The sequence below is a fragment of the Lontra canadensis genome, unplaced genomic scaffold (assembly GCF_010015895.1).
Source record: "Lontra canadensis isolate GAN:19392208 unplaced genomic scaffold, GSC_riverotter_1.0 scaffold22, whole genome shotgun sequence".
Lineage (NCBI taxonomy): Eukaryota > Metazoa > Chordata > Mammalia > Carnivora > Mustelidae > Lontra > Lontra canadensis.
The window spans coordinates 16976884-17004535 of NW_022631016.1; the positions used below are offsets into that span (position 1 = coordinate 16976884).

Here is a 27652-nt window from a genome sequence, read left to right on the forward strand (position 1 = left end):
AGGAAAACAAAACAAACAGATCGTACCTAAACATGTCAAGTAATTTTCACATTCTGATGCTTATTTTTGCAACATATTTTTACTATCATTCTTATGTGAATCAACATGTTTTCAAACCAAAAAAAAAAAAAAAAAAGATGATTCATACCCCATGTTTCCTCAACTGACATGATTCAAGCTTATTGTTTACTCCAAGGACATGGAAGTAAGACAGCTTTCATGTTGATTCAAAAGCAGGTCTGTTTTTTGACAACCCCTCCCGGGGATCAATTAGATCCATCTGTGTCTACAGCTTTAGTGAGTCAGGCTGCTACCCATTAGAAATAAGACTAGTACTTTATCCCACATAAAGTAGCTCTTGTCAGACACCAGCTCCTGTGACAGTAACTAACCCCCAAACCAGTCCTGTATTTCAAGGGTATCTCAAAAATGCAGCCTTCCTTTATTCCTCACACCAGGGTCTTAACTCTAAACATGTTATATTTGCAAGTCTGTAACCCTCACATTACTTTACCAGGTGGTAGTTTTACTAATAAACTTTCTGATTTTTTTTTAACGTATTGCATTAAAATCATACTTTATTAATATTTTGACTCTAGCATGCTTTTATCAGTCTTCAAGGATGGAACATACAGTAAGTTAAACAACATAGCATGTTCTCTAGATACCCTGTTTCTCTGTGTGCCAAAATTCTCATTTATTGAAACATAAAGAGTTTCAATCCATATTTATTTACTTTTTTATTACTTTCTTTACAGCCTTCCATATTTCTTCCGTAACTGTTTATACGCTTGAAATTACCTGTAAATCTACTCATCAGGCATTTTCCACTTTCACAATTATCAACAACATGCTCAGGGTCTCAACTATAGGACTGAATGAATGATAACGGGTTAATTCATAACAGCTACGAGTGGAGCTGATGGTTGAGAACGCCCCTACAAACACTGGCGACGCATACGGACTTCTGTAGTTCAACTGAGAAAATCACCTTGACATACGGACACGTACAACAACAACTTGAATCCAGTGAGTAAATTAGCCAGCATTCGATCTGACATGTAGGGGCACTCAGTAATCGCCTTTTTTCTTCTCTTTCCCAAAACAAATGTGTCTGTTTCAGAGTTCTCTCTTGACCACGGACATGTTTCAAGAAGGGGGACACTCAGATCAGTTTGGAAGATAGTTCATATAGAACCTTCTATATGAAGGTTCAACCCCTTAGTGGTGGAAGATTCAAAACAAATCACATATTTCTCTCTGTCTCTCCTCTCTCTCGCTCTCTCTCTTTTTTTGGGGGTGGGTGGGTGGTGGGGAGGTGTTTCCCAGTACTTGCATACATGTGGGATGTGGACAACTATCAGGGAATTTAAATGTACAGAAGAAACATAACTGAATCAATACTACTATTACTCAAAATATTTTGCAGGATCTAGGGCACTTGGAATGGCTCAGTCGGTTAAGCTTCCAATTCTTGATTTCAGCCCAGCTGGTGATCTCAGGGTTGTGAGATCGAGACCCACGTGGGGCATCATATTCGGCATGAAGTATGTTTTTTTCTTCTCCTTAGCTTCTTCCCTCCTACTCCCTCCCTTCTTCTCTCCTCTCAAATAATTAAAATCTTTTTTAAAAAATATGTTGCAGGATCAATGTAAAAGTGAGAAAAAGTGAAATCCCACAATGATTCAGTAGTAGTGCAAATGGAATGTATGGGTTTGGGGTAGGAGGAGAGAGAGAGATTTTTTTTTTACTCTATTGATGGCTTTGTTGACTCACTACCCAGTAGCCTTCTATCTTTAAATCAATAGGAACTCTTTGTAAAGTCTGGGCTTTGAACAATTCCATAATTCATCTTACCCCAGGACTGGCTCTAATTGCTTTCATCAGTGGACACGATCGTCAGTGAAAAAAAATGAACTCCAAATTGCAAATGGTAACACCATCTCTTTTGGTAAGAGATAGAGATTTTAGAGTAATTGAAAAATGTATTACATGTCCACTGTGTTTTAAGCACTGTGAAAATATATCATTAACCTTGGAAATCATCCTCTGAGATTGTATTATGAAATGCCTTTTATAGATAAAAAGTTGAGACTGGTTATCTGGAGTGCCATGTCCAACATCACACCACTGTCGAACCCTGTTACAGGGACTGTCAGCAGAGGTTTCTGCTCCAACCTCAAGGCCGCTCACCTAATACTTATCATGCAGAGGCATTGGATTTTCAAGTCTCCTATCACTAAACAGGAATCATTCACCCAGGGCTGGAGACAGCGTTTTTTTTCTCTCTTTTTCTGACACACAGAAAATAAGAATGTTTCCTCTTCTTACCTAACAGCACTACTGCCCACATCGAGGTCTTGCGCGGTGACAGCACCGATGATGGTCCCAATTGGAGTGTCTTCGTAAACCTCCATGGTGTAGAGCGGTTTGCTAAAAACCGGGGGTTCCTCCACATCCAGCACGCTGATCTTCACGGTGGCCGTGTCTTTAAAGGGGCCCGCGGAGTGAAATCTGTGGTCAAGGTGAACGTTGGAGGCCTCTACTTTAAAAGTATACGCCTTCTTTGTTTCAAAATCCAATGGCTGTAATGGGGACACATCAAAAATGAAGAGGAACATTCAGGCAAATTGTGGCAAAGTTGGTGAACATGGTTTCAGAGCATTTGCAAGTTAATACCAATTTTGTCCTGCTTTCAGAATTTTTAATTACGAAATATTTTCAGAATGACCCACTTGTACAATATTCCAGGTAACTTAGAAAGATAATCAGCTGCATGTGTTAAAATGGTACGTATGTGAACATACGTGCTTCAGGAGGACATTATTTTCGTAGTGAAAACAAATTTTAAGGGAGGCATTTTCTAATCTTATACAATGCTGACATCTAGTGGAAGCAAGCTGTAGTTAAAACAGAATAAAATTGAAATTGGATCGTTAAGACAGTGTATATTCCAGTTAAAAATTTGGTCTAACAAAAATAAATAAATAAATAAATTCTTCTTAGCTTGATGATAATGTCATTTTGTCAAGCATTTTTGAATATTTAGGTCTTTTCACTAAAAAAGGACTATGTCAGGATTTAAAACATACACAGTGGTAATTACACAAAGCATTTCTGTCTCTGCTGTTCTCAGCATTATATATATACATAATTTAGTAGGCAGTATAATGCATCGTCAGGATATTTTACCAATAGCTTGAACATATGTGATCAAATTAATGAAAATTGTGAAATATAGTATTTGGAAGTCATGAAGTCACTGATTCTCTATTTTTGGCTTTACTACTATTTCTTTTCACTTTTATGCTGAGTATTAGTTTTATGTTACCAATAACTGAAAATATCATATTCTGGATATATGGTATTGCCGTGGTGTTTTATATAAACTTTAAGGTCAACAGCTCTGACTTCTAATCACCTATGGAAAACCAAGACAACATGAAATTAACATAGAGACTTCCAGGGTCCTTTAAAAGTTTCTGTTTTCTAGATTAATTCTCTCTGGTATGACTCCAATGACTTGCTAATTGCTGTGTCAACACATCTGTTTTTTGCTTCAGCACACCTGGGGGAAATAAAGGAAGTATATTTCTCTCTTAAGGACAAGATTGTCGTTGTAGGCATTTTCTCTGAGGATGAAGAAAGAAAATTAAAAAATTACTGTGAAATCCTCAAAAATTCTCACAAGTCCATGGAGTTTATTAGAGCAAATACCTCCTAGATGTGGCATTTAAGTTTTGCTCACAATAATTTTCATTCAGGGGAATCCATATTTATTTTCCCTGTAATTATTCCTCTTATTTTATCCAATTCACCAAATTTTTGTTTGAGCTTTTATCTGCTTTCCCCTCAATGTTCTCTTTTACTTTCCACATTTTTAGTTATTTGTGTATTCTATCGATATAATATTGATTTTCTTCCATTTCCATCTCTTTTCTATTAGGAATTACAACTTATATTTAAGCTGGTAACAGTAAAGAATGGCGCGTATAATACACCATTCTTGATATTATGTCTATTGCTGAATAGAAATAGATCATGAATTTTTGTAAATTCTAAATGCTCTATGAATGTTTAGCATAATTTTCCATCATAGTGACCCCATCATCATCATCTCCTTCTTCTTCCCCCCTTCTCCCCCCTCCCCCCCTTCTTCTACTCCCTCATCATCTTCTCCTCCCCCTCCTTCCCCTCCCTCCCCCTCCTCCCCCTCTCTCTCCTTCCTCCTCCTCCTCCTTCTTCTTCCCCTTCTTCTTCTTCTTCTCTTTTTTTTTTTTTTTTTTTGGTGACTCCTATTTTCTAAAGTAAAACTACTTTGACTTTAACACCTTGGATCCTTTTGCCTAGAAAGCAAATTGAGCTGTCCTACCTTATAAGTACTCCTTTTTGTGGGCCTAGAACATAGGAGCTAATACCAACTGTTTCCCTTTTCCCTCTCCAGTTTCTCCTAGACATTAAAATGCTCCTGATTATCTGCATGGTTAGGAGGATTCATTCTAGACAAGATCTGCCATTTATTTACCTACTTGATAACATGCCACACCCACCCGATGGACTGATGCCCACTTCAAAGTCCATTTCAAGCCCAGAAATGGAAGGAGAAGGCTGAAAACTTTTCCACACTTTTTCTTTGTTCTGATGCCAGGATATCAAGACATAGTCTATGCCTTTCCAGAACTTCTGACCTTGCATAGCAGGCAAATATTTGGTGGTCAGGGAGTGAGATGAAATTTTTTGTACACACAGATTATTTTGAGACTGAAAACTTATATTGTGTGGTAATCAAAGAATTAAAGAACATTCTAAGAGAAATGCCATAATAATATCCTAGATGGCCTTACTTCTTCATGACCCTGACCCTGGAAAATGCCATTTTATAAAAATGAATAGCTCAGAAACAGCAAAGAGAATCAATACTGACCTCTCTCTAGCTGACTGTATCCAAACCTGGCTAACTACCTCTACTTTTGGGGGTTGGTGCTGAAGGAGGAAATTCATCTAACTTTACAACCAATGAAAACTCTAATATTAGAATTGGGTATAGAACAAATAGGATTATTTTTTATTCTTAGAAAATTAATCATCTTCTATGACAGAATTCCATTATATGGAATTCCATTATATGGAATTCTTTTAAAAGAATTTAATTGAGTAACTCCCTGCTTCTAAGGGTGTTTCAAGAAAGTAAATTTAGTAAGACTGGAATTTGCAGGGAATAGTTGACATTGTAGGGAGCTGCATGGTAAGAGAGCTAACTATGGGGAAGCACAATATAATATACTTAGTTGTTCTTCAGAGTATCAAGGAGGAACTGGGCAAAGATCACCTTTATTGCATCTTTATTTTTAGCCACTTTCTCAGCTCTTACTTTGCTGGAGACCAGGTCATGGAAAAGTACATAAAATATTAATTGCTAATTTTTTTTTCCATTTCGAAGAGGAATAAGCAATTTTGGCCTAAAATGAAAAACAATAGCTCCCTAGGATTTTCCAGGCCTCAGCATGGGTCTAGATGATGCTGTGTGGAAACGTAGATATATTTTGAGGAATTTGAAAAACAACAGCTTTGGTAGAATTCCAAGATGTCCTCAAGATTTCTGTCCCATGACCTGCACTCTTGTATAATTCCTTTCCCTTGACTGTGTGAGCCACCTGTGAATTGCTTCGGATACCAACCCAGGAATTCAAGTTTTATGGAAAAATAAATGATGCAACTATAACAAGGGGTCTTCTTCACATGGGGTTGAGTTCACTAGAAAGAAGATTTTACTTGAGGGTCGGACCTAATCATGAGAGCTATTAAAAGAAAGGCAGTACAAATCAATCCCCCCAGCCTTGAAGAAGTAAACTTGTGAGGGTAGAAGCCACCTGGCAAGTGCCTAAGAGACGCCCACAGGAGCTGAGAGTGAAATATGGCCAATATTTGTCAGGAAACACAGCCCTCCATCATCAAGCCACGAAGAAACAGACTCTACCAACAACCAGTAAGCTTGGAAAACATCTGTAAGCTTCAAATCAGATCACACCCCAGCCTACATCTAGATTTCAGCCCAAGAGATTTCAGCGGAGGACCCTGTTATGGCATTCTCTGACCCTCCATAGCTGTGTTTTCATCGCACTTACTTTTCACTCCCCTCCATTGGTTCAATTTTTATGATTAACACGTATCTGTATTATTTCTCCAAGAGAGTACAGTCTTCACTCAACGGTATGTATCCGTAAGTGATTAAGACTCTACTTTCTCAATCATATAGCAGTTCTTACTGGAAGGGAGAATTTTCAATCAATGCAAATGAGTGACAGCTGTACCTCTATCCAAAACAGGGTTGACGATTTTCAAGACAAGGAGAGAACAGATTCATACAGACTCTACTTTCTCAATCATATAGTAGTTCTTACTGGAAGGGAAAATTTTCAATCAATGCAAATGAGTGACAGCTGTACCTCTATCCAAAACAGGGTTGACGATTTTCAAGACAAGGAGAGAACAGATTCATACCAGGCTGAACTATGATGAAAAGGCAAGAGGGATAAGATCTTGGAAGGTAAGGGTAAGGTAAGGTACAAAGATAACACTTTTAGATCAAGGGCAGAATTCCAGAGGCATTTTATTCTGTCTTTCAATAAACATTTCTGGAACATCCATCCATGTTCCAGACATCATTATTGGCACTAGAACCAAGAAGACAAAATCACTCCCTGCAAGGAGTTTGATGTCTTCTAGGACTTGATGGACAACAGTAGAGAAATATGCAAAATATGTAGCACATTGGGTGACAATAAATACTATGGTGTAAAGTGTAAAACTTGGGAGACAAATGTGTGTTCTGTGTGTTGGGGGTAGATGGGAATGTTTGTGTGTATCCTATAGCCATTGAGGAAGGAATTCAACTCAGCAACTTACTAAAAAGTAATGAAGTAATTATTTGAGGGATAACATTGAGGGATAAAAGTTGTTACATCATAGGTGAGAATGCCTGAACAACAAAGGGGAAAAAATAAAATGTGGCCATTTTTAAAACCTGAATTTTAGTTTTTGACAAATTTCAACATCATCTGTTTTAAAATTTTTTTTTAAATCTTAAAAAAAAACAATAGAATAACCAGACAGAAAAGTATTTTCTAACTAAAATTATTAAAGTGAAGAAACATATATTCCATTAAACTTAATTCTAAAAAAAATTGTCACAAAACTATTTTTTAGAAATGCATTTAATTTTTCCGTGCGTAAGTTACATTCCGGGTTTTTGTGCACTCCAAATTTTTGAGAGTTTTAATGAATTAACTTAAGAATCGTGGGCATTATTAGTTTTACGCCCCTATTTTAGTGACAATACTTTTTGGAACAAATTCAGTACCTAATTCAGCGACAATTCAGTAAGACAAAATAAAACAAAAAAGAACATTAAAAGAAATTCTAGTGCTTCTAGCTGAGAATTTTGGGTAAGATTTTCCCTAAAAATGAAAGAAGACTTAAGATTTAAGATAAGATTTAAGATTTACTTAAGATTAAGTAAAATATATGTTTTATAAGCACACACAGTATAAATCATGATTATCTAAGGAGGCCGATTATCTCTTGAGCTTCCTGGAATACCCAATCTCACATTTTACTTCTAAGATATGTTGTTTGTAACAATAGTTACAACAGTTCATATGCTTTTCAAACAAATATTATAATTTACTGCAAGCTGTGCGATTTTTTTAAAAAAGTTATTTTTCTTTTCTGAGTTTATTTCTCATTCGTATATAATTTATAAAGTATGTTAAACTTAGTATTGAGAACTTAAAAAAATAATGCATCATAAATTAAACCAGTACGCCAACTTAAGACATGTGTCCTTTAGTCAACAAAAGATGTAAACATCCTGTATATTTCAGGCATTTCCTTTATCGTGATAACAGAAATGTAGATACAATGAAATGCCTTTAGGCAGCTAAGATATAGTAGAAATAATCAGATGTATTTAAACTACGAATGTTGTAAGTATCCTAGGTGTTTTGACAGAAATGCTGACATTTGGGGAAGAAGTTAGAAGTGATCAACTTCCTGAGGGACTCATGGAGGTCTTCGGTGTGAGTTATGGGAGAACACTGAAGAAAAAAAAAAAGAAAGAAAGAAAGAAAAAAGGAAGGAACCAATTAAGATACTCACGTGGGGCACTGTCTTCTACGCAAAAGGAAGAATAGCATATTTGGTAGAAATTGCAGTGAATTTGATACAGGTGGAATGTGGCGTGTCTGTGTGCAAGAGATGAAAATTTAAAATACACTCTTTGCTCTGTATCTTACGAATGATGGAAACCAAAAAAAAAAAAAAGGATTTAAGCATGAGAGTGAGAAGAGCAGAGGACAGGCTAATAAGCTAAATGAAGACAAGCAAGGTGTCATCCTCCATCCTCCAAGAATAGCCATCGCCGTGGTAGGAGGAATAACCAAGGGCAAGTCAATGAAGTAGGAGGAGAAAGAGGGAAATTTTAACCCACATTCAGGACAAATCAGCGGCTAGGCTTCACGCCCTGTTTGGGAAGAGGAGCTGATGGCAGCAGAAACAGCATAAACAAAAGCCTAGATCTGGGGGTTAAGAAACTGGAGAGGAGGTGGAGCCTTATCTAGAAAGAAGATATGAACAGGAACACTTTTGTTGGGAGAGGAGAAGGAATTCCATTTTGGTCCGTCTGAGTTTGAACAGACTGTAGGACAACAGCTTTAAATGCCTGTGAGGGAGCAAAACAACTTCCTTTGGTAATTTCGGTTTGGGAGCTGGTTTAGAGGTTATGAGACTGACGAGCGAAGTTAGGTAAGGTTGTTTCAAAGACAGGATGACAAATATAAAAACTGGGACGTAATATTTGCAGAAACAAAGAACACCACTTATTTTTCTTTAAGCTTATGCATGCATGAAAACTAGCTAGAAATAGGAGAGTTTTAAACTTAATAAATTAAGATCAATGTTTGGCTACATAAAAAAAGATACTGTAATTTATTTTTCCCCTTTGAGTTATTCAAAAATTAACCACATGATGGTGCTCTCCTACCAAATCTTTTGGTGTGAATGCCTTTCCTGGTTGTCTAACTCCAAGAAGAAAAGGAGTTTTACTAGCAGGGCATAAGGAACATAACGAATGGCTCCATGGGACTTGCTGAGAGCTTAGCCTGCTGACTAGAAAATCCTGGAGAAGAATAAAGCATTTCCTTTCTTCCTTTTTATTTTCCCTTTTCTTTTCTTTTCTTTTTTTAAGAAAAAAAAAATAATTCTGCTTTGGATTCAGTGTGATCACAGTTACGTTTATTTGGGTTGAAATAATATTTCCAAGTCACATTGAATAATAAAAATTCTTTTTTAAATCAGGAAGTTTTACTTATTTAAAAATAAAGAAATCACTTCATCAGTCTTTGCTTTAAACTTACGCTATCTTTATTTAGTCGTTAGCAATAAATACTTCTGTAGAAATGGCAGAGAACTGTTTGAGAAATTAGGCAAGATAAAAAAATTGTCCTTTTGCACAACTTAAATATTTACCCCACTATTTTAATTGCTTTAATTTCTTCATAGTGACAAGAAAAAATACAGTGCTTCTGTAAATATATTTCTGTTTTCACCCTTGAATGTTTTAAACTCATGCAATTTTGTATTTAGATCCAGTAAGTATATATGTATGTAATAAACACATATTTATTTTCAGTTATCCAGTAGAAAACAGAGAACTGAGTAAAATATATTTCAATTACCTTCTCAGTTAAGAATAAAATTGCTGGGCACCTGGGTGGCTCAGTTGTTAATCATCAACCTTTGGCTCAGGTCATGATCCTAGGGTCCTGAGATCGAGCCCCACATCGGGCTCCCTGCTCTACGGGAAGCCTGCTTCTCCCTCTCCCACTCCCTCTGCTTGTGCTCTCTCTCTGTCAAAACTAATAAATGAAATTGTAAGAAAAAAAAAAGTTTAAAAAAAAAGAATAAAATTGCTGAGGGGTGCCTGGGAGGTCCGTCAGTTAAATGCCTGCCTCTTGATTTTGGCTCAGGTCGTGATCTCAGAATGGTGAGATCAAGTCCCGCATTGGGCTCTGCATCAGGCTCCACACTGGGCGTGGAGCCTGCTTGAGATTCTCTTTCTCCCTCTTCCCCCTCCCCTTGCTCAGGACCACCTGAGAGCCCATCTCCCGGCTACATCGCACGACCCTGAGATCATGACCTGAGCCAAAATCAAGAGTCAGAGGCTTCACTGACTGAGCCACCCAGGCGCCCCCTTACACTCTCATTTTAAATGTAGCCCATCTCCCAATTTTTAGATGGGATGAAAAATTTAAAGGTATTATTCTGTTAGTGTCAATGTTTTTAATGCTTTAACACTTAAGAACATATAGGGCACTCTCGATGTGTTTAAATTTTGCTTGAAGCGATATGACATAAATGTAGAGTAAGAGTAGTTTTTTTGTGTGTTTTGTTTTACTTTTTACCAGTAGGTTGTACCTTGAGAAGATGTTTCAAACTGCTAGTCTGAATTCAAAGTGACACAGTGAAATAACATTGTCGTACTGCTCATAAACTGAATCCAAGCAGCTGTTAAAAAATAAATTAATAAAAACTTTTATTTTTTTCATTCTTCTCAGCTCCTATAAACCTGGCCATCATTTTTATTCACTTTGACCCTCCTCAGAAAGAGAGAAGAGAAATACTAAAGGGAAGGCAAATGAAGATTTTGGAGATAAAACAATGATGAGACTATGTGCTTCAGAGAACTTTAAGTATTTTAATTGATTATTAAATGAATTAAGGAAAACTGAAAACAAAGAGTATCATATGTTCATGTTAGCCAAACAATTAAAATAACTGACATTTAACAAACAGCTACATATTCGAAGGTACAATATATATCTTTGGACTTTCTGAATGCATTAACAAAGTAATGCCTATATGAATTTGGTTTTACATTAAAACTCCTTTTTGCAATTGTATGCTGAGATGTTGAAAGGAACATTTTTAAACATTTTAAACACTAATTTAAAGACCATCCTATAACTGAAACACTGCCTTTAATGTTTACATACATGTTTATTATTACACATCCAATTCTTCTGGGACTCCTAAAGCTAACTGCGAGGTAAACTTTCCTGAGAACTTACAGAATATATGCAGAAATAATTCTATAATACAGTCTCCACACCAACCCCCACAGAGGGGGGGAAAAAAACTCTAAAGAATTGCAGTTGTTTAAATTAATTTTGAGTTTTTCATGGGCTTTATGCAACAGACCTTTTCTATTTATTTTATTTTTATGAAATCATACCACCATGTTCAATCAGGTCATATATCTACATACATATACTTATACACATAAACAAAATATAATATATACAGCATATAGGTAGGTAGGCAGGCAAGTAGGTAGACAGGTACAGGTAATAGCTAATTTTAAAATTTTGTTATAGGAGTGTTCTCCTCAGGTATTTTCCTTTTTTTAAGATTTAATAGATGTACTCTGCAAGTTGCAATTTTGTTTCCCAGCAGAAATGTAGGTTAACAGGGATTGCTTTCGGTGGTTCCTCACTGAGAGATTAAAACAGATTACAACACTAAGAACACATCTATACAAATGCTTGGGTAATTTGCTAGATGATCAGAATATTTATGAAAATATGTTTTGGCTGTTCCTTTACAATCAAGCCAGAATCTCACCATTTCTCACAACTTTGATTACTACAAAATTCATGGTCCATATCTCCATCTACAGTTTCTGGGATTATTTCTATAGTCTTCTAACTGGTCTGTATTTCTTTCTTTCTTTCTTTTTTCTTTTTTTTTTTTTTAAGATTTTATTTATTTATTTGAGAGAGAAGAGAGAGCATGCACAAGCAGTGGGGAGAGGAGAAGAGTGAGAGAGAGAGAGAAGCAAGCTCTACACTGAGTACAGAGCCTAATGTGGGACTCAATTTCAGGACCCTGAGATCATGACCTGAAACGAAGGCAGAGGCTTAACCAACTGAGCCACCCGGGTGCCCATTAACTGGTCTATTTCTATCCTCACTCCCTAGTCATTATTCTCTTGAGAACACCACATTATCTCAGCTTCACAACAGTAAAGGTAATGTAGATCTAAAGTCCCCCCAGGCTTCCCCTACCATGATCTAATTCAAGTCCTTAGCCAGGCCTACAAGGCTGTCCATGATGGGCCTTTCCTCTGCATCTTTGACCTTATCTCTGACAAGGGCAACTGGGGCCCCTTTCACTGGGGGCTGCACTCAGCCCGCTGGCCTCCTTACAGTGGCTGCTGGATCTTTGTGGAAGATGTCTCACTCAGAACTACTATACAAGTCATTTCGTGCTTCCTTCAAGTCTCCTAAAATCTCACCCTGTCAACCTTTTTTTGACCACCCATTATAAGAGCCACCACTCTCCTTACTATTTGCATCCCCATACCCTGCTTTCCATTTCTCAAGCTTGACTCGATCACTGAAGACAGTGCTTTTGGATTGTCTTCCCCCAGCTAAGTGGAAGCTGCTTGAAGAGAGAGGGTATGGGTCTGTTTTGTTTACTGCTCTATCCCCAGAAGCCAGAGTGGGGTCATGGACTTAGTGGCTTCCCCATCAATACCTGTTGAATGAAGGAGTGAATATTAGTTATGGACAGTGAACTTTATTTAGATAAGAAATTTTAGGCCAGCAAAATGGACAATTATTCATCCACTTCAGGAAGAGAAATGTATTTGGTATAACTTGGAGACAGACTTTTCAGATGGCTTTTCTATATTATGTAAGTCAATTTTAATAACGTTATGTCATAATTTTACAAATCTCAATTTCAATCTAGTTAAGAAAGAAAATTCTCCAAAAATGTAATAAAATAAATACAACAAAATAAATGACATGACTCTTTTTATGAATCTACCATTAGCTAAAAAGAGAAGAGGTCTATTCTTACAGCTTTAATGAAGATGTATAATAAGTGAATAGTTACAAAAATCATTACTAAATCATAATTTTCTGTTTTAAAAATCATTACTTTCAATGATTAAGCCATTTTGATATAATATAAAGACTATAGTTAGCACAGCAATCCCTTTTTAATTGTGTTTGAAAGTAAATAGTAGTGCCACTCATTCTCCTAGATTGACACTTAGACACCAATCATTCATTGGCAAAGATGGTAAATGTGTGTAAATAAAAATATAAATATAAAACATGTATAAAATATAAAATATAGCTATAACAACTATAAATATACATACATATATAAGTTTTTAAAAATATAGTATATGCATTATTGACTCTTCTGTACCTCATTATACTTTGTAAATTTACCTAATTTCATAATTACATTTAATGAACTGTTGATGTAAAATATTTTGTTATTTTTCTTATTATTCAGATAATACATATTTGCTCCATTTAAATTAACATTTGTAAGTCATTTAAATGTAGTTATTTTTTAGGGCACCTGGGTGGCTCAGGCATTAAACATCTTCCTTTGGCTTGGGTTTTAATCCCAGGGTCCTGCTTCTCCCTCTCGCACTCCCCCTGCTTGTGTTCCCTCTCTTAAGCTGTGTCTCTCTCTGTCAAATAAATAAAGAAAATCTTTTTAAATAAATAAATAAAAATGTACTTATTTTTTAAGAAAAAATAAGTGATGATTCTTATTGACTTGTTACTGAATAGGAAAGAGAGAAACAAGCAAAACAAGAACAAACAATAAAGAACTAAAGTTAATAAGAATTTGACACATACTTTTTAAACCGTACTTTGAAAATGCAACATAAATGTATAATTTTTCTGAGTGAGATCATGTGGCTAAAGTAATTTCTAGAAAAGATACAATTTATATGCAATAGTGAAAATAAAAAGTGATAAATAATCTGTATGGAAATTGTGTTTCTTTTCAGTATTATTTTTATTTCCATACATATTATTTCTCTGTTGAAATTCAGAGTTCCTGAGCAAATATGGAAACAGAACCCTAATTAATGGGAATAGCTGCAAATATATTTCTTGTAAGCTAAAATAATTACAATTATTAAATGTATTATATAATATATGGCAGTTTGGGGGAAATAGAACATACTTTGTAGGAGAGGGGAAAGCACTACTAAATTAAATGAGTTTCACTAGTTTGCTGCAGTCCATTATTGAAAATTCCTATAATTTGCTTCACTGTTATGGGAAACAATCTACACATCCAGATCATAACTGTGATTTTTGTTTCTCACATTTGCATATCCCTTCTTCATGCCAACCCAACAAAAGACAGACTAACCCCGCTAATATTTCTAATTGTGTTCTCCCCTTCTGCAATTCTCTTTTGTAGCCGTCTATTTAATATTACTAAATGGTCTTTCATCCCAGTCTGCCTTTTCCTCCCTCCTTTTCTCCCTCTCTTTCACTCTCCATCTCTTTCCCTCTTTCTCTTCTTTATCCTTCCCTCCTCACTCCCTCTCTCTCCCTCTCTTATGAGTCCTTCTTTCCACTTACCTCCTTAAAACCCCCTCAAGGCCAGCATTACCCTTGCTCACTTCTTCCGTTGCTCAGGAGTACAGGTTACTGACATATGGATTCTTCCACTATGACAGAAACTCTCACCAACAATGTGTGAATTAGGTATTTATATTCTCAGAAAAGTCATGAAAGGGGCAAGAGCAAGCTTGGTGGGGTTAGAGTTTACTTCTAAGCCTTATTTTTAAATTAATCTTTTTGTTTAAGTTTGTAACAATAAAAAAATTAAATTCTGAAAAACATTTTTATTTTATTTTTATTTTTTTAAGATTTTATTTATTTACTTGAGAGAGAATGAGAGAGAGAGCATGAGAAGAGGGAGGGTCAGAGGGAGAAGCAGACTCCCTGCCAAGCAGGAAGCCCAATGTGGGACTCGATTCTGGGACTCCAGGATCATGACCTGAGCTGAAGGCAGTCACTTAACCAACTGAGCCACCCAGGAGCCCTGAAAAGCATTTTTAAATAATTTAATCATATTAATAGGCTTGTTTCAACAACAACAAAATATATCTGTTGAATTGCAGAATACAAGTGCCTCAAGAAGTGAATGCCTAAGTCACCTGGTCTTTTTTAATTTAAAAATACTACTAATTGAAGAAAAAATTTCTGTCATTTACAACTTTTAGTCATTTTGTTCTTTCATTAACAGTGGGTAGTCAACTGTCCAAAAACTTGTCTATGTACCTTTTTCAATTTGATGACTCCTTCTTGCGTATCCTCATCTGTGACGATGTCAAACAAATTCCCCCCATCTCCTGGAACGATATTGTATTCGATTTCTGCATTTTGTCCAAAATCAGGATCTACAGCTCTTATTCTTCCAATGGCTGAGCCAATAGGAGAAGACTCAGGAACTTTCAGATGGAAGATACCTGACAAGAAATGTATAATTCATGTTGACAGTGGAGTTAGTAAAGTATATAGAAAGATTACTAGGATAGAAAAATCTACTATATAAAAAGTAAATCAAGTTTAGAACATAATAGTGCAAAATTGAAAGCGAGTTTGCTGTCAAGTTAAGAATTGTGATTAGGAGTAATAACTTCACTTTTCACTTCAATAGGTCCTGCTCTAGAATTTTAATTGGGAATTATAAATGACAAAGTGTGTGAAATTTATATTATTGTGAGGAAGTATTTTACATACTAACAGCCTCAAAGTGAACCTACTATCAAATGGAAGGGCAGAAAAATCCATGTAATTAATTGGTACCAATACCACAGAATCCAGGATATAAAAGAGGTAAAATAGAGACAGATGATTGATAGATATTTCTAGAAAGTTAAGGTTATATTTCCTAATATAGAGAGATATTATATATTTTCTTATATATATTCCATACACATATAGAGAGCATTTACTCAGTAAGTATAAATCATTAAGCCAAAAACAGCCTGTAAAAGGATTATGTGTTTGGTAAACCAAAATTTTAATTCATAATGAATTTAAATATTGACTAATATTCAACTTAATGTTTAGTGTTGTGTAGGTTTTTACTGGGTATCCTAAAAAGGTCTAAAATCTAAACTCAGGATATAAAGTTCTATTTGCCCCTGATTTTTTTTTTATTTTTATTTTTAATTTTTTTCATTTTTCACCACCAGGGGGAGCACATATATTACTATGAATTTGATACTGAGCCAGAAAAACTCAGAAAAAATCCTATCTATATAAAATATACTAGAATCAGGAAAAATTTGTAATATCTCTTAAAAATAAAAATATATACATCACTTAAAAGAGTTTTAGAAATTTCATATGGCATAACATGAAGAAAAAGGTATAAGCTATTTTACTGGCCTGTCATCAAAATATGTATTAAAGGATTAAATGACTGTTTAAATAAAAATAAGGAAAGGAAGAGTATGGGAGGAAGTAAAAATGTAAATGCAAAACTAATCTCAAAAATACAAAATTTAAATTTTGATGTCTGCTTTCCTGTTTTAATTTTTATTAATGTATTTTGGCTTGTCCTTTCCCATGGTTAAAGTGGCCAGAGTAATTAATTTGTTTAGAACTTCTAGTTACATCAATAGAAATTAATTAGGAAGGCCTTTAATATGTTTCTTGAATGGTAAAGTTCATTTATCAAACTATCTTTCAATATTTCAGCTATTGGCCTCAAGAAATATGAGGAAAAATAATCAATCACACCTTGTAGCGATCTTGCCAAATACTTTCCTTTTTATTCCCAATTATTTTATAAGTCTTGTAGTTCTTTCACTGTTTCAAAATGTGGTCATTTCATTAGCCCTGGTAGCAGTTCAACCTTGTCATATACAGCTCATGTCCCCCCCATAAAAAAAGATATCCACCACTTTCTCCTACAATGTTAAAATCAGACTTTTTTATATTCAGTGGACATTACCTCATTGAAACATCTTCTTAATCTGAAAAAAGCTAAATATTTACCTAAATTTGTTTGATTCCATGTAAAAGAGAAAGTACATTTTTTCAGTGGTCCAAAAATAGTTGTTCAATTAATCTGATAATTAACAGTATGCCTGCCTTCAAAGGGAAATATGTCAAACCTTTCTAAAAGAACAAATTTAAAAGTTATATAAATAAATAAACAAACCAGAACACAGGCAAACAATAATAATCTAAGTGGTAATAATAGGGTGTTACATAGATATTACAAAGGAATTTTAGTTAAAGATGTCATATTAACTGATCAAGCTAGCAACTTTTCATAGGTTAGGATTATGTTTCATTAGATTTTGTTCCCTAAACATTTCACACAGTGGCTGTCCTAGAGAGATGCTCAAAGTTTGCAGGATTTACAGTAGAGTTTGGACTTGAGGCAACAGAGCAAAGAGGAAGACTAAAATCATAGGTTACATTGTGTACACATCGTCTGCAAGGAAGGTAAAGAGATATCCAAGGGGAATTTGAGTTCAAATAGCCATGACTACATAAACCGAACCTAAAGTGACTTTTGCAGCCTACTTTCTAGAGAGTGTGTTTCACAAAAGCCATATTAAACCCTGATCCGATTGAAGAACTTCTGAATACTAGCAAATATGATGAAACCTGAATTCCTTTTTAAAAAATATTTTATTATTTATTTGACAGAGAGCCAGAGACAGAGAGAAAGCACAAGCAGGAAGGGTAGCAGAGGGAGTGGAAGAAGCAGGCTCCCCCCTGAGCAGGGAGCCCGAAGCCTGGTTGGATCCCAGGACCCCGGGATCGAGACCTGAGCTGAAGGCAGACTTTAACCAACTGAGCCACCCAGGTGACCCAGTAATGCCTGAATTCTTGTGTAACATGACGAGAAATTACACAGCAGTTATTCAAAGCTGTACTAAACTTTTCAAACATATGTTATTTTTCCTTTCCTTTTTTCCTTCCCTTCTTAATGCCTATTAAGCAGAAATATCATTCGTCAGAAACATGTTCACAACCTTTTCCTCTTGTCCTGTGATTGTGATAAAGAACCTGAAGAAACACCAAAAGCCTTGAGTCTATACTAGAATTAGTCATATTCCAATGTCATGGTACATCAATAAGTATTAAGAAAGACCTTCAAATTTTTTTCCTGATAAAATAGAGTAATAGAGAGCTAAGTTGAATAATGTACTGTACATTTTTCTCTAACAGGATATTGAATTAGGAAACTTAAGATGAAAAATTATCCAAGACAGAGCTGGCAGACAGAGATTTGAGAGAGAGGGGCGGCTGCCATGTGTAGTGGATTTCAAATTTCAGATATTCCCCGCAGTGCAAGGTGGTGATGGTGGTGCAGACTGAGGTGGGAGAGCATTGGATGGCATCTCAGGAAATCATGGACATCCAGCGGAAATGACACGTAATATTTCTGCTTATTGGAGCAGATTTAGATTACTTATTCACTTTGCAAGTTAGCTTTTCATCTGAACAATTAAAAGCCAAATTAAAAGGAGCACCTGGGTGGCTCAGTGGGTTAAGCCTCTGCCTGCAGCTCAGGTCATGATCTCAGGGTCCTGGGATCGAGCCCCGCATTGGCCTCTCTGCTCAGTGGGAAGCCTTGCTTCCCCTTCATTCTCTGCCTACTTGTGATCTCTCGCTGTCAAATAAATAAATAAATAAATAAATAAATAAATTTTTTAAAAAGCCAAATTAAAAGAATTAAAAATCAAGGGAAATAATGTAGTCTGGCAGCATCATTAAGAGATTACAGTTAGTGAAAGTAAAAAATAAAAAGATGAGCCAGAATTGAGACCCTCCAATGTGAGAAGAATTTTTAAGTCTGAAAGGTAATCTGAAGGACACCAGATAATGCAGACTATAAATGAGAGTTCCCCTTTTCAGGACGATATGCTGAAATACGAGTTTTGTGTTTTATAAAACAACATTTTATGAAGCCTATAACAATAAATGTGAAGACAGCAATTCCTTGTAGTGCTATGTCAATATGAGTTAAACAACAGTTTCCTAAAAAGTGGTCAACATAGAGTATGCCCATGAATTTTATAATTATCTAATGGCATTGAAAAACTTGTGATCAATGGAAATAGTAGCATTCTTCAAAATGACTGACTCACGAGCATCCACTAACGTGCCCCACCAAAATTAAGATATAGTAGAAGGGAAACAGTGATTCACCACTTACATCTTCTTTGTGGATTGAGATTTTAGTGGACATGAAACACAAATATACAGAGCCCTGAATTTTCTGTTCTTTATATCGCAGACACAGTTTCGAAAGGTGAAAGACACATTCATTAAGACAAGCATTTCTAAAGAAAATATTGTAGTTGGTAATAAAGTTTAGGGAATATGGAACAAGTCAGAGAAACTATGCATTAGTCATGTCATTTTTTTTTAGGTTCTGTCGGTTTATTTCCAGTGACTTGACATTTTATCATTTCTAGAAACTCGACAGCAATAAAGCTGGGGTCATTCAGATTAATTCAAAACTGAAGTAATCTTCAGCTGTGCCAAAGTTGGATTGCTTTTGATGTACTATGTAATTACAGTCCCATCATCTTCTGCGTGTCTTACTTTGACGCATATGAAACATCTTAATGGCACTACCTGTACAACACAGATTAAGAAATAAAACAGGTGACAAGAAATTGTTCAGAGTCAATAAGAATATATACTTACATGCTCATCAAATATACATGCTGTGTTTAAAAGAAAAAAAATGTTCCCATGGAAAAGGAGAAAATGATATGCACTGAATTCAGATGGAATTATAGAGATCAAATTCTAAAACTTCTCACAGATAATGCTTCCTATTAATTCCAGAGATAAAAGTATCTATTACTCAGTTATTGCCTAAATGGATCTCCCCTCAGGAAGTATGTTGTTTAGAAAAATACTTTGATTATTCTTTGGTTATTAAGACTCACACTGGGTTTGTGTGTGTGGCTGGTGGCATTCACTGATACCTAAGGAAAAGGATATACAATATTCTCCTTCCCTTTTTTCTTTGAAAAATTTCCAAGTACTGAAGAAAATACCAAAATGTCACTTACATAATAATGTAATTATGTCACTTACATGATAATTTATGAAAAAGAGATATACTTACTTAACAAAACATGAATTAATATGTTAAAATCTCCTCAGAAATAAAAGTTAAAGGACCCCAAAAATATATTAAGTGAATGAATTATATAATACCGTAACAACATTCAGTAATAAGAATAGCAAGTGAAAAGAAAATGGAATGATCCATTATAAATTATCTTTTGAAATGCACTTTATGTTTATTATAATAACTGAAGATAGTCAAAACAATATATAAGAAGTCAATGTTCAGTTTCACGGAGAACTTACTATACTATATACAAAAAGTAATGAATTTGGAGGTAATGAAGGTATATTTTAAAATAGTAGAAAAACAAAAATATCGGAAAGTTTAAGTGGAAATTATTTTAAGTTGATTAAGAACAATAAACATTTTTAAGAACATGAAAACATATTATCTGAGAGCACATAAACAGATAATTCCTTGAAGTGTTACATTTATGTTTAAACTTCAGAAAATAAGGTATATTAACATTGAACTTTTGATTCAGTGACTCAATTCATTTAATTGTTCAAATAGTGATCCCACAGGTATGTGTTTGTGATTTACCATCTTATCACATAACAATGAAATATTTCTTTATCAATATTTTATTGCTTTAGTTTCTTAAACAAATAATAGCACACAAAATGATTTCACCTTGTCTAAAGAAAATAAAAAAGGAAATGGAAGCAAACAACATTTCTGTATGAGTAAAAAGGAGCTTTATATATATTATTAACCTGTTATAGCCTCTTACTAGCTCTGTGAGTTGAGGCAAAATATTTAATTTTTTTTCTTGATCTGTAAAATTGGAATGATGATGATGATGTCACTTACATAATAGTTTATGAAACTCCTAAGTGGTATCTATTATACAGTTACTTTTCAAATAGCAATTCTATAGATAATCTCCATATCTGTATTATACTATTTTCCTGTAGGACTGGCAGTAATCAACAGGAAACTGCCTACAGAGGTATGGAGATAAAAGGAAGGGAGGTGTTAAAGAAGTTCTGAAAAGCCATTTTCATTCTAGCTGAAACATTTTTCCCATATCTTGAAAATTGAAGGATTCAAGAATAAAAATATCTTGGTGATTGAAGAACATTTTAAATGCCCTCTATTTCCTCAAAAGCCTGAAGCTGTGACTATTTTCAATATGTCCAAATTAAAGTAATAGAAATGTAGTCCACAAGGAAAAACCATCCTGGTAACAAAGTTGGATTCAAACTAGATTTTAGTCAAGTGTACTAAGCACACAGTGAATGGAATCTCTTGGTAATGACAGAGACATCCAGTCCTGCTCATTCTTAGGATGGGTTTTGGATGAACAAATTTCTAGAAGTGTCTAGTATTTGGAAGCAAGAGCTTTACTGTATTGGCCAAATTAATGCATCTTTTTACAAAGGTTACAATTGCCTACTCTAGACTTTACTTAACCATAGCCATGAAAATGAGTGCCATATACACAATATCCAATATATTGATGGATTTATAAATTCTATAAAATTTTATATTTTCTATATAATAATAGCAGTATTTTTTTGCTCAGAGATATGAGAAATTGATTCCTCTAAACTGTCTAGTTTTGAGCAGACATACACAACACAAAAATTTAGGGCTAGATATTGAACTATCCTTTTTAATTTCCCTTTGGGTAGTAGATTCGTTGGTAAGCCTTCCAATAACTCAGATTATTGATATGTGATTCACTGCAATTTTTAGTAGCTTACTCCATGGAATGATAAAGAAAAAACAAAACAAAAACAAAATACAAAACAAACTATATTTATTCCAATGTCATTTATTACCTAGTGAAGGAGGTAGGTATTAATTAAACAATCACACCAATGAAGTAGAATCACCAAGTCACATGCGGAAAGTTAACCTAATTTTATGAACTTTCTATGATACTTAAGCTGAGAATCGGAGTTGATTCAACTAGATGATGTTGGGTGTGTGAGGTCAGCTGTAGAAAACATTCCAAATAGTAGAAACTACATGAGAAAACCAAAAATTGGGTGCCTGTGTGGCTCAGTGGGTTAAGCCTCTGCCTTCAGCTCAGGTCATGATCCCAGGGTCCTGGGATCAAGCCCCACATCAGGCTCTCTGCTCAGTGGGGCGCCTGCTTCCCCTTCGCCCTCTGTCTCTGCCTGCCTCTCTGCCTACTTGTGATTACTGTCTGTCAAATAAATAAATAAAAACTTAAAAAAAAAGAAAACCAAAAATTATCATAATCTTCTACCTTCCTATTTTGTTTGTTCAATTTATGTAACATAAATTTATGAATTTATAAATTTATGTTAAAATAAATTTATGTTAAATAAGTTATGTAACATAGATATGCATTTGTATAGAGAGATAGTAGATATCAATTTTAATATGAAATACAAATAACTTTAGTATTAGTTAATACCACTATATTAATCTCTCCACATCCAGTAATTCATTATCATTTTAACATTGTTTTTTTTTTTTTTTTTTCTCGTTTCAATATCATATTAACCTATGGCCTAGATATCTTGCTCATGTTATCACTGCTGGCTGGTAAAACTCAACCCTTGATAATGATAATTACTCTTTTTCTCAAGAAGTGCAACCGACTGAGAAAAACCAAAGAGAAGCAGCTGGATACCTCTATAAATTTTGATTACTAATCCCAAATGCACTTGCAAGATTGGCTGTAAATTGGATACAAATTTGCAAAGGTCATGTATTATTATTTGCTATGACCTCTGTTTTAAACTAATTTATTTTCCACCAATCTCTGCTTTACCTTTTTACTACAGATCTTCCTCACCTAACAATGAGGTTAGGTCCCAATAAACCCGTCGTAAGTTGAAAATATTGTAACTTGAAAATGCATATAATAAGCTTAACCTACTAAACATCGTAGTTTAGCCTCGCCTACCTCAAACATGCTCAGAACACTTATATTAGACTACATTTGGGCCACATCATCTAATACAACACCTATTTTATAATAAAGTGTTGACCCTCTCATGTAATTCGCTGAACACTGTTTTGAAGGTGATAAACTGAATGGTAGAAAATGTATCAGTTACTTATCCTCATGATGGCATGGCTCACTGGGAGCTGTGGCTCACTGCCTTTACTCAGCATCATGAGAGAATATCATCCCACATATAGCTCGTCTGGGAAAAGAATAAATTTCAAAATTTAAAGTACGGTTTCTGCTGAATACGCATTACTCTTACCACTGTAAAGTAAGTTGAACCATCATAAGTTGAAGACCATCTCAGTTGGTAACTTTGTCTCATATGTCACAGAAAAAAAATAAACTCATATCACATAAGAGATAGCTCAGCTCCTGTACTTTCAAACACTCCCACATCTGTATTACTGTTAAAGTGAAAATAAAAAACATGTAATATATAATAAAAACATGTTTCTTTTCTTTGTCTTCCACTGCTCCTTCAGACTTTCCTCAGTGAGTTAGGTAAGCTTTGTCTTTTCTTGGATGAAGACTATGGCGAGCCATTGTTTCTGTTCACCTTTAAATAATAGACAGTCCTATATTCACTTTAATTCCAAAACACTAGATTTGGAAATTAGACATTCCCAATATTTCATATTGTTACATATTACATTATGTAAAATTATATCTTATACATAAAAATTCTGTATTATACAAAATTATATACATTAAACATTAGTATATATTACATTATAGGAAATTAAGACTTCTGTCTGCCTCCCTGCCTCCAAAGCGTTCTGGTAGTAGCTGATGGGACTTTAATTTAGTATATGAATGGGGTGGAGGACTTCTGTCTGTCTCATCATCCACTTGTCAGAAGTGTTTTCACCTCATCACAGTGGGAAGCAAAGCTAGGTGGTTGGGTTGTTCTCGCTTGAATGGATAGATTTTTTCTTCTCCTGGACTAACCCCACTGGCTCCAGTGGTCTTTTGGGGAGTCCCTTGGGAGCTGCTTCTACTACATAACCATGACAAAGGCGTTACCTCTGCTTTGATATAACACTCCCCTTAGGCACTGGATCTCCCAACAATCCATTCCACACGTTGATTCTCACTTCAAGGAAAATCTCTTTGGCAGAACTTAAAATGACTCTGGACTGGTCATTCTGCTTACTCATTTCTAACCCCTCCTTTAGTTGTCATGTAACTACTTCCCCAAACAAAATCTTTTTCCTCTGTCTCTGCTCTTTCTGAGGACACTTTCACTTTCTTAAGCCTAAGGCAAGCCTGGGACCACAGATTCCTCCCATTTTCTGAAAAAAAAAAAAAAATATGGCAACATATACTGGATTTTATTTTTGATCCTTGGTGAAGGAAGACTCCTCTCACAAGACTTGAGAGGTATAGGAAGGAAAGGGTAGCCCCACTCTCAAATGTTTTAGATGGGTTTCTCCAAAAAATAAAAATAAACTCTCTGTGCAAAATTCTCCCTCCCCCCTCCCCAACCTTACAAAAAATATAAAGGTAAAAATAGCCTTGCTGTGATTGAGGGCTTCAAGAATCTTAAATGTATCCTGACATTTCTATTGTAAATTCTGAATTTTGTTCCGGGACCATACTTGGCAGTATCCATTGTATCTTAGATTCCAGTGGAAACTTCAATATTAACAACATACCTATAAAACATCTTCCTCCCTTTTCTCCAGTTTCAAGGTATCCTGAGGTGTCCTTCTCCTGTTTTCTTTTATTAAATTCCAACAATTTGTAAATATTGCACTATATAATAAATAGTCTATCTTCTCTGCTTATAATACTTTCTTTTCAATTCAGATATTCTCAAGAAGACACAGAAAGCTCATATTTTATCATACTATAAAATTTTTCCCTTTTTCCAAAATCCAGCTAACCCCTTTTCTTTTCCTTTTCCAACAAAACTTCTTAAAGACAGTCACTGTTACCTATTCCTATCTAACAATCACTCCATGAGCAGCTTTAAATAGTTTCTGAACTCACCACTCTATTGAAACAGTTTTCCCTGAGATCTCCATGGCATCCATGTTACTAAATTTGGTGATAACTTCTCAGTAGCATTCAACACTCTTGCTTTTTCCATCTTTTCCTGAAGCACATTGTTCCTTAACATCTGTGGCACTCTACCCTAGTTCTAGTTCTCTCCCACTACACAGCTTGCTCTCCTTAGCATTCTTTGTTGGTATTTTAAAGAGAATGTAGATAAATACTCCTCAAATTTGACTGCCTAAGGGCATTATAGGGAAATTAAAAAAAAATAAATAAAGCCCAGAAGCCACCTGCATGATTCCAATTTAATTGTTCTGAGTTCAGAACTGAACTACAGAATTGATTAAACTCCCTCCTGTTCTACTTTGCAATCACAATTAAGAAACTTTGTCTCAAGCTGTCTTTATCTAGGCTTTCCTCATCTAGTTTATTTCATCTATCTTATGCTAAACATTCTTTCTATTTCAGTTCCAGTCTACACACATATTTTGTGTTTCATTCATCCTTGGAAAAATGTTATCTCACTTGTATATCTCCAAGGTATCTCAGCCTTGACATAGTCAAAACTGAATTCATAGACTTGCCATGACCCCAGAAGAGCTTCCCTAATAGTTTGTCTCAGCAAATAATACTGTCACTCCTCTAGTTCCAGCAAATATTACCACCCCTCCAGTTGCCATTTTTCACCACTATAATTAGTACCACCATCACAGGTTAAATAACTCACCCAGTTTGTATCACTACAGTTGTCCGTTAACTGGCTTTCCTATGTCTACACTGACTGTCCTCCCTGACTTGCACTCCATTTTCTGTGCTGCACTGCATGGACAGACAGGATCATTTCTATCACTTTCAGGTAGAAACTCCATTTCTTCTATCATTAAGAAGATGGTTCCAGGACATATATGAGCTTTTAGAAAATCTATGAGTGTCAATATGGAGGAAACAAAGAACTTAAATAGAAATTACTCTTGAAGTAGAACAGATACATCACCATCATCATCATCATCATCACTATTATCATAGCAATTTTTTGTATAGTGATTTCCATTTCCAGGTACTGAGAGTACGAGAGAGATATTATTATTTCAATTCCCAGTCAGTAATGTTCCTGTAAATGTTTAACAACCAGATCAGCGTAGCCCAGGTTTTTAGTGTTTCTGTTCTGGGGGTGAAAGAACCTCCATCATGCTGGTTTTCAAGCCAGTGTGACATCACTGAACAGAGCTGGGAGATGTACACAGTTGGCTCTGAGGACACCAATCTACCATTAACAAATAAAGAAACTGCAGGGCATACATCAAGTCACTCGTAGGTAATGAGACGAACCAATCAAGTGGCACCTCAGATCTGAAGTCCCTCATTTAGTCTGCCCATTTCACCTTACCTGTTTTCGCTACCTGAATGCCATTCCAATGGAGACAATATCAGGTTAACAAATAGCTCTTTTTAAAAATATTTTATTTATTTATTTGAGAGAGAGGTTGAGAGAGAGAACAAGTGGTTGAGGGGGGAGAGGTAGAGACAGAGGAAGAAGCAGACTCCCCACTAAGCAGGGAGCCAGATGCAGGCCTGGATCCCAGGACCCTGATGCAGGGTTCGCTCCACCCCAGAACCCTGGGATCGTGACCTGGGCTGAAGGCAGATGCTTAACTGACTGAGTCACCCAGGCACCCCAACAATTAAGCTCTTTTAAAATGCAAATAAGCCATTATTTTATTCTCAATTTCAGTTGCACTGATAAATGCAAATCCCAACTAAGTGTCAATTGGGGTTGGATAGACTTGGGGAAAGTTTCTTTTTTCAATGCTCAGAAAGTAAAATTAATGAAGACATAGAGAAAAGAGCATTGTGGCTCTAGAATTAAAATCACTTCTCTTTCTTTCCTTCCAATAATACCTTCCTTATTACATAGCTCCTAGCTTTCAAGCACAAATTTTTCAAGTACAAATTATTATCTTTAATCCAACAGCTCTGCTAATTTATAGATCTAATAAACACATATCTGTATTTCCCTGCAAAATTAATTGCTCTTTATACCATGATTTTTTTCAAGAGATTGCATTAGAAATCTCCAAAAAACTAATTCCAAATGAACTATGAAATATAATCCACTTGTATTACTCAATGACTGCCAGAATCAAGTGTTTCTGATCCTCAAAAATATGTATTTTTAATATATGTTATCTATATAACAACTACCCCCATTACATGACAGTAAACATGATGGAGATCTTGGCAAGTGTTCATAACATTTCAAGTGCATCAGTAACATTCCATTGTTTATTCATTTTAGGGAGTACATTTACTATTCCCTTAAAACCTCCATTACATATGTAAACCTTTCTTTTGCCTTTGTCCATGTAATTTCCGATCCATCTAACAAAATATGGTACATAGATAATTCTCAGTGATTCTGGTCACCAGTTTCACAAAAATAGGCAACACTGAGATTTTTATTACAAATTATAAATAAACTTGATACCTTATCAACTAAGTCCTGAAAAATGTCTGGAATTTAAATTCACTCAGGAATACTTATTTATCCAAATGGTTGATTTCTCACAGATTTTTTTTTTTTTTAAAGGTCATGAAAGTAGTTTGGAAAAGTGAAATCTGATAATAGTTTCTTTCTATATAACATTTTGGTTTCTTTTAGCCAAATCAAATTCTTTCAATAGCATCCAATTCATTAGCTTACAAATATTA

General features: G+C 35.1%; 1 protein-coding gene across 4 annotated transcripts in view; it reads right to left on the reverse strand.

Moving 5' to 3' along the window:
• The window catches only part of CDH12 (cadherin 12), a 985149-nt gene that overhangs the window by 37763 nt on the left and 919734 nt on the right, over positions 1-27652 (reverse strand). For all 4 annotated transcript variants that reach the window (XM_032861908.1, XM_032861910.1, XM_032861907.1 and 1 more), the window contains 2 exons: positions 15171-15358; positions 2332-2585 (listed from right to left, as the gene is read on the reverse strand). In XM_032861908.1, the coding sequence (XP_032717799.1) occupies positions 2332-2585; positions 15171-15358 (442 nt within the window). The remainder of the gene's footprint in view (positions 1-2331; positions 2586-15170; positions 15359-27652) is intronic.